The following is a 7,880-nucleotide window of genomic DNA, read 5'->3' on the forward strand; positions in this document are numbered from 1 at the left end:
AGTCAAAGCCTCCCACAAGTCAACATCCCATTATTTTCTGGTTGTACCAAAAAATAAACAACCAGCAAATGGTTTCATTTCTTTTTTTAAAAACAAACAAACAAAAAAGCATTTACACTTAAAAAATGGGATGAAGTGGGATTTCCTCCTCCTTAAAAATGTTTCTAGAGCTACTAAAAAACTTGCATTTACAAAATAGTTGATAAAAATATTCCTCTGGATTGTACAAGAAGGGAGATACAGGGACTACTGACTGATAAGACATGGTAGACAAACATTAATCAGACTTGGCTTCTTTATCTCCTGCTTCATCAGAGGCTGGACTCTGCAAATCAAAGGAAAAATAATGATTATATGTTTGATATCTGTACCAGTGCTATGATCTCAGATCTTTAGCATTTAACCCAATTTCAATTTTATATAGATAATACACACATGCGCACATATACACACACACACAAAAACACTAAACACCCCCCCCAAACAAACCCACTGTCATGAAGTTGATTATAATTCACAGCAACCCTTTAGGACAGAAAATTGTTCCACAACATTTCCAAAGCTATAAATTTTCACAGAAACCAATTGCCACATCTTTGTCCTGTGGAATGGATGGCAGAGTCAAACCACTCATCTTTTGATTAGCAGCAGAGCACTTAACAACCACACCACCAAGGCTCCTTTATATCCTAATAGGTTTTAAAAAATAAGTAACACGTTCTAGAGTTTTTTCCCCTTCATAAATGGGACTGAATATGGACACACGCAGTGATCTTAATATTACATAATACCCAATGTGAATAAAATTAGGATGTAAAAATAACAATACTCCTAAACTATTGTCTTTTCTAGCTTAGCCAATGTAACAGACAAAAGGATGACTTTAAGAAAAGTGGCTTCTCAAAACTCTGCAGTCTCCTTTCCTTATAGCTAAAAAATAAAAATCAATCTTTCTATATGCTTGATCTAAGTAGTAGTCCTGAACAATTGGCTACTTTGAGAAGTGGCAACATTTAACAAAAACAGATACTACTTGATTTGAAAGGAAGTTGGAAAAATGCGCCAAGGCACAATGTAAATAACAACGGATTTTATAAAAAAATTTTTAAACACACTATCCAGAATACAAAACAAAGATTCTGTATCCTAACAAATTACAAGAGGCCTGCAGACTAATTTGAATAAAGTAGATTATTTGTTTAAACAAGACTTCAGTATCATGTAAAAGAAAGTTTTATGCTACTTAGTAGATTTTTGAAAAATGTACATGAGTATGATTCATCTTATGTACAGCATAGACAATCAGTTACTGTGAAATGGTGACTATATTAAAATTAGTTTCTCAAAAACTCACAGACATTCAAGTACAATCTTATTCATATAAAGTAAAAAAGTAGTATGTCCATACTCAGGGTTTCTATACAAAGCTTCACTCAATATTATACATAACACAAATTATGTCTATAAGAATATACAATTTATTAACTACTGTCCAGAGTAAAAAACCAAGTAAACACCTAAACACTTCTGACCTCCTCGTTTTTAGTTTCTCCATTTTCTGCAGGTAAATCTTCTTTAGTTTCTTGGTTAGCCACTTCAGCCTGTTTTCCCTTTGCTCCTCTTTTTCCTTTTGTTTGCACTTTCTTATCTGTTGATTTATCCTACAACAGAATAAAAGTATATTCTAAGTATTAGTATAGTCTAAGCAGAAACTAGTAACTTTTAATTTGCTATATAGATTACCCATTGCCATCGAGTCAGTAACTCAGTGAGTGACCCTATACATAATATCTATAATTTAACTTTTAACTGTGATTTAGGTGAAAGTTTATAGAGAATATTCCTAATTTCAATGTCAGTGCTATGCTGCATGTAACCTGAGTTACCGGATACACTTTTTAGACAAAATAATGCAGACTACACCAAATACCTGAGCTATACTATTTTACCAATGTTGTCATCACCTACTGTTCAGAATAAATGAGGTGGAATAGCTGGAGGAAATCTGTCCCAGTATAACCCTATCTGTGAGCTCTGGTAGCTCAAACCCACCAGACACTCCTCGGAAGGAAGATGGGGCAATCTACTTTCGTAGTAGTATTGCCTCGGAAACACAAACCTATGAGTCGGGTTGGACTCGATGGCACCTAACAACAACAACATAACCCTATCTACTCTCTTTATTTTATTAAGCATGAAAAAGAATCAGTCAAATAAAACCACTGTCATAAAAATACTTTTACCCTCACAGTGAAGACCATTCACCTGAACAAAGCACCATGTTGTATGGTCAGAGTTAACTATTCTGCTATACTGAATCCCTTGATATCATATAAAAAGTAGCTAAAGGATCAAATTTGAGTCTATCATTTTCATTGAAGTGTTGGGAGAATCTGAAAAGTGTAACAGTTAGTATGATGATGTATCTTGTAACATAACAGATTCAAATGCTAAACTACTTTCAAGCAAGAAAAGAATACTTTCAGATTACCAATAATCCATCGACGGGGAAAGAGAAACAACAATTTTTCTCCCCATAAGTAATACAGCAACAGCTTAAACAATTAGGTCATGGGTGGGTTGTATAAAAGACCTCTATCAGTACCGATCAATTCCTGGAGCAAGAGTATCTTAATGATATGTAGTAGATTTTAAAAATTCAATGTTGAAAAGGAACAAAAATACCAATGAATGTATTCTGCACTAGTGTTGAAATCAAGGCATGCTACATGTAATTCAACATAGCTTCAGTATAAACAACTTACACGAATACGTATTTGGGACCACCCTCCTACCCGGATAAAGTTAAATCTGCATCTGTACTTAAAACAATCATTTTGTCATTTAATTTCTTTAGATTTTCATTATAACTACCCAGTGTAAAATATAAAACCTTAAAAAATGAAACCGTTTACTAGAAATCAACAGGGTTAATTCTTTAATCTTACGTTTATTATGAACACAAAAATTTATTAGCTGAAATTTAAGAGAGGAGGAAAAAAGAAAAGAAACAAGCCCCCCCACCTCCCATAGGAAAAGCTTAATAGACAGTTTTCTTCAGATGTGTTCTTCAAGGTACACTGACATGAATGAAGCCTTACCTGTTGGGCCACTCATGGAAAGGAAGAGGGAAAAATGACTATTACCCACTGGGGGAATAACTTTTCCTGGATATTTTGCTTTAAAGCGATCTCAAAATGAGACTTCGTTCATTTTTTCTTTTTTTTACGTTAGTTTCCATGTAGTTTAAGTAATATTTTTTTTTTTTTTTTTTTACTTTTTATCTTTATTTTGGGAGTCTGGTGGCTTGGACAATCTACTTTCCTAGAAATACTGCCTCAGAAACCCAAGGAGGGGTTCGCTATTGGTAGGATCCCACTCACAGTTTGAGTTTGGTTTTTTGTGATTGCCCAACTTTTCTTCTGAAGAGTGGCTGGTGGGTTTGACACCTGCTACCAGAACGCCTTCCTAGAGATACTGCCTCAGAAACCCAAGGAGGTGTCCCTATTGAGTTGGATCCAACTCTACCACAGTTGAGTTCAGTTTTGTTTTAGCGTCAAGAAAACGAACTCTTACAATGATTACACAGTACTAAATAGTACTACCACCTCAACTTTTCGCAAAGGAGCCCAATAGCAGATTCCAGTGCTATAAACCCCAACACAAAATCTAAGAATAACTGGTATACATGGGTTTCCCAACTTTTAAACAGACACATGTATCTAACAAGAACTACTTTCTAGAGACCTGGTAATCACAGGCCTACTCTGGAACAATAACCTGAAGTTCATTATGATTAACCCAATGGCTGGTAAAATTATCCCGGAAACGGTTTAACACATAACTGCAAACAAAATATTTTAGAATACTGTCAGGTCTCACAGAACAAGACGCTAGATCTACCCCCACCTAAAATGAGATTCCTTATCTTGCCTTAGGAACATAATATACAACAATCTGCAAATTCCTTTTCTGGCCTCATGGCTGTTACCAGCAAAATTGGGAGACCAAGTACGAAATGGACAGACACACTAATTATTGAAGCTATAATACGAAGAATCAATTTGCCTCGTAAGCTACAGTGAGTAGTTTACTTACTCATCTTAAGCTTCCTAAATTCTACAAGCAGCATTAAGGTAATAAGTATAAGTTATATTCACGTAGATCAAGATGACTACATTCATTATATTCTAACCCAAATAATTCGTTTGTTACAAAGTTACTAAATTTCTACGCTTTAAAAGAATATAAAAAAGTCTAATATTAAATAGCACTGTAACCTTTGAGATGGAAGCTCTGGTAGGATAGTGGCTAAGGCACTTGACTGCTAACCAGAAGGCTGGTGGTTCAAACCCACCAGCCACTCCTCAGATGGGGCAATCTACTTCCGTAGTGATACTGCCTCGGAAACCCAAGGAGCGGTCGCTGTGAGTCGGGTAGGACTCCACGGCACATCATCATCATCACCACCACCACCACCTTTGAGATACCATTGTATTTTGAAGTTAAGTTTGAAAACCCACCTTTCCTGCTGCCTTTTTTGGCTTCGTTTCCTCTTTTGCAGAAACAGGTTTCTGAAAAGCAAAGTAGTATTAAGTTTCTTCACGGAGTGAAGTGTGTTACAATCCCGGGGAAAATAAATGACTACTGGGCTGGGGTTACTTACAGCTGACAACCGCGCCGATCTCCTCTTGGGCTTTAACACAAAAATGCGAAAACAGTAAGATGAAAAAGTAATGCCGTTTAAAATGAAACCCATCCAAAAGACAAAATGAACAGGACTTCACTTACCTCTTCCTTTACCGCCCCTTCGGCAGAGCTGACCTGTGGAAAGAAGCCGAGAAACTAATAGGCACACAAAGTCGCCGCGCGCCCCGCACGGAGAACAATGACCGGCCGCGTGACGTCAGCGGCTTCCTGCCGCCCCGTTCGAATTTCCCACTCCGCTCTCGCGGCTGCCGGCGCCGAACGTTCCAGAACACCCACCTACACGGGGGGACGAGAGCTCAGCTGCCCGGGCCCAGAGCGGCTCCCACACCCCACCGGCCGCATGGCGCCGTATGGGCGCGGAGGAATCCGGTCCTTGAGGGCTCGGCCGCCCGAGGCGAGACCAGGAGCAACGAGAGGGGGCGTGCGTGGGCCGCAACAGCAGCTCACCTTCCTTTTGGGCATTTTGGTAGCGAGGAGTGCACGTGCCGGGTGCCTGCAGGCCGTGGCGCGCCGAAAGTCTTCGTGAAGCAGGGTTCCCTGGCCACTGCCGTTCCGCCCGCCGCCCGAGCTGCTAGGACCCGCGGCGGGGGCGGTGGGAGAACCGGATGGAACTGGATTGGGAGCCCGCCCCCTCCCTCCCCCCGCGTCCCCCGGCCGCAGGCTCCCCCTCCCGCCTGCCGGGCCGCCCCCCGCCCCCACCCATGCCCATTGGCTGCAGGGCTCACCCCGCCACGTCCGCACCTCAGCCTGGGTCCGGAATAGGTGAGGCGGGCCGTCACTCGACCACTCCGCCCCGCCCTCTGCCGTGTGTCGCCCCCACCCCTTCCCGCCGTCTCTTGGGGCCCTAGACCTAGGGAATGGGGGGCGGGGCCCCAGAGGCCGCACTCGCTGCTTGGTAGTTTGTTTAAAGCCGAGCCGCAAAGTGCGGTCTGTGAGCTGATTGGCGCCTACCCGCCACGTGTCCGTGCGGGTGTTCCCACCCACAATCCTCCAGGATACCTGGGGCCCCACAACACCGGGAAAGCCTAGTTTTGGGCGCCTGCCTTCTAGAGTAAATTGAGTTGGAGCTTTTATAGCTTGTCTTGTAGTCTGAAAAAGAGAGGGCAAGGGACACAAGAACGAGCAAAAGTCTCTCCACCTCTGTTGGCAGGAAAAGCTATCCAAGGTTCCTACCTGCGCAGGCGCTAGAGGGGAAGTCGTGGGCAGGAAAGCAGTATCCGCACGGAGCGCTACGGTCCAGGCACGAGTCTTTGCGACACACTTCCGTTAGCGGCAGGGCCACAGTAGGGTTTACTCCGCGGGGTAACTCGGGGCAACAATTTCTGCATAATTTACCTTAAATCCTCGGTGCCATCAGGGATTGGTAATGGCAGGCGGATTGTCTCTTGGCCCAAAGCGAAGCGGCTCTCACAGAGCTGCGCGCAGGAGTTCCCGCGCCGGCTGTACCCTTCTGCGCCCAGTGTTTGCGGGAAGCACGCCCACCGTTGACTTCTGCCTTTCTTCAATCAGTTGCTCACCTAAATAGCTTTTTAAAGTTGGAAAGTTCTGGGGTTCTGAGCTGGGAACTCTCGATCCAGTGAGACTGCATGCTACCCTGCTTCTTTGATGGAGGAGAAAATTTAAAAGGTCGAATTGAGTCAGGTTACCACAGAAAAAGTTCCTAACTGGAAAATTGCCTGCTGACATTCCTAAAGAGGAAGAAATGTTAAAGTGCTTGAGTCCGAAAGATTGTAAGGCAGGACTGACAGAACTATGGTACTGTCAGTTGTTAGGTGCAGTCCACTCGGTTCTGACATATAGCTACTTAGTGTACAACAGAATGAAACTGCCCAGTCCAGTGCCATCCTCACAGTCATTACTATGTTTTAATTCACTGTTGGAGCCACAGTGCTCATCTAGTTAAGGGTCTTCCTCTTTTTTGCTGTCTACTAAGTATGAAACCTTTCTCCAGGCACTGATCCCTCCTGATAACATGTCTAAAATACTGAAACCAAGTCAGCCGTTATCATTCCTAAAGAGTGGCTGTACTTTTGAGACAGATTTGTTTACTCTTCTGGCAATCCATAGTATATTCAATATCCTTCACTAACATCGTAATTCACTTCATTGTCCAACTTTCACATGCATATGAAGCGGTTGGATACACCATAGCTTGGGTCAGGCTCACCTTAGCTCTCAAGGTGACATCCTTGCTTTTTAATACTTTAATGAAGTCTTTTGCAGCAGATCTGACCAATGCCCAATGCAAAATGTTTAATTTCTTCACTGGTACTTCCATGGACATTGATTGTGTATCCAAGTAAAATGAAATCCTTGACAACTTCATCTTTTCTATGTTTATCATGGTGTTGCTTATTGGTCCAATTGTGAGAATTTTTGTTTTCTTCATGTTGAAGTGTAATCCATACTATAATCTTTGATCTTCATGAGTAAGTGCTTCAAGTGTTCTTCACTTTCATCAAGCATGCAATGTTGTTGTTGTTAGGGGTCGTCTAGTCAGCACCAACTCATAATGACCCTGTGTACAACAGCACAAAACACTGCCTGGTCCTGTGCCAGCTTCACAATCCTTGCTATACCTGAGCTCATTGTTGCAGCCACTGTGTCACTCAATCTAGTTGAGGGTCTTCCACTTTTTCGCTGTCCCTCCACTTTACCAAGCATGATATTCTTCTCCAGGGATTAGTCCCTTCTGACAACATGACTGAAGTAGGTGAGACAAAGTCTGGTCATTCTTGCTTCCAAGGAACATTCTGGTTGCACTTCTTGCAGGACAGGTTTGTTAGTTCTTCTGTCAGTCCATGGTATTTTCAGTATTCTTCACCAACACCACAACTCAATAGCATCAACTCTTCTTTGGTCTTCCTTATTCATTGTCCAACTTTCACATGGATATGAGGCGATTGAAAATACCAAGGTTTGGGTTAGGCGCACCTTAGTGTTTGCTCAAAAAGACATCTTCACTCTTCAGCACTTTTGCAAAAGTGCAATATGTCATCTGATTTCTTGACTGCTGCTTCCATTGGTGTTGATTGTGGAACCAAGTAATAGGAAAATCTTTGACAACTTTAATCTTCTCTCCATTTATCATGATGCTGGTTATGGTCCAGTTGTAAGGATTTTCGTTTTCTTTATGTTGAGGTATAATCCATACTGCAGACTAGTCTTTA

At 41.9% G+C, this 7,880-nt stretch overlaps 1 protein-coding gene across 1 annotated transcript; it reads right to left on the reverse strand.

The window, feature by feature from the left end:
* Positions 1 to 277: 277 nt before the first annotated feature.
* On the reverse strand, positions 278 to 5,172 carry HMGN1 (high mobility group nucleosome binding domain 1). Its single transcript, XM_007945553.2, has 6 exons — positions 5,158 to 5,172; positions 4,792 to 4,824; positions 4,667 to 4,696; positions 4,524 to 4,574; positions 1,533 to 1,661; positions 278 to 325 (listed from the first exon to the last, which is right to left on the reverse strand). The coding sequence occupies exons 1-6, from the start codon at positions 5,170 to 5,172 to the stop codon at positions 278 to 280; spliced, it is 306 nt and encodes a 101-aa protein (XP_007943744.1).
* Positions 5,173 to 7,880: the final 2,708 nt, after the last annotated feature.

Source organism: Orycteropus afer, unplaced genomic scaffold, assembly GCF_000298275.1.
Source record: "Orycteropus afer afer isolate SDZICR_OR568_19922 unplaced genomic scaffold, OryAfe1.0 scaffold00137, whole genome shotgun sequence".
Lineage (NCBI taxonomy): Eukaryota > Metazoa > Chordata > Mammalia > Tubulidentata > Orycteropodidae > Orycteropus > Orycteropus afer.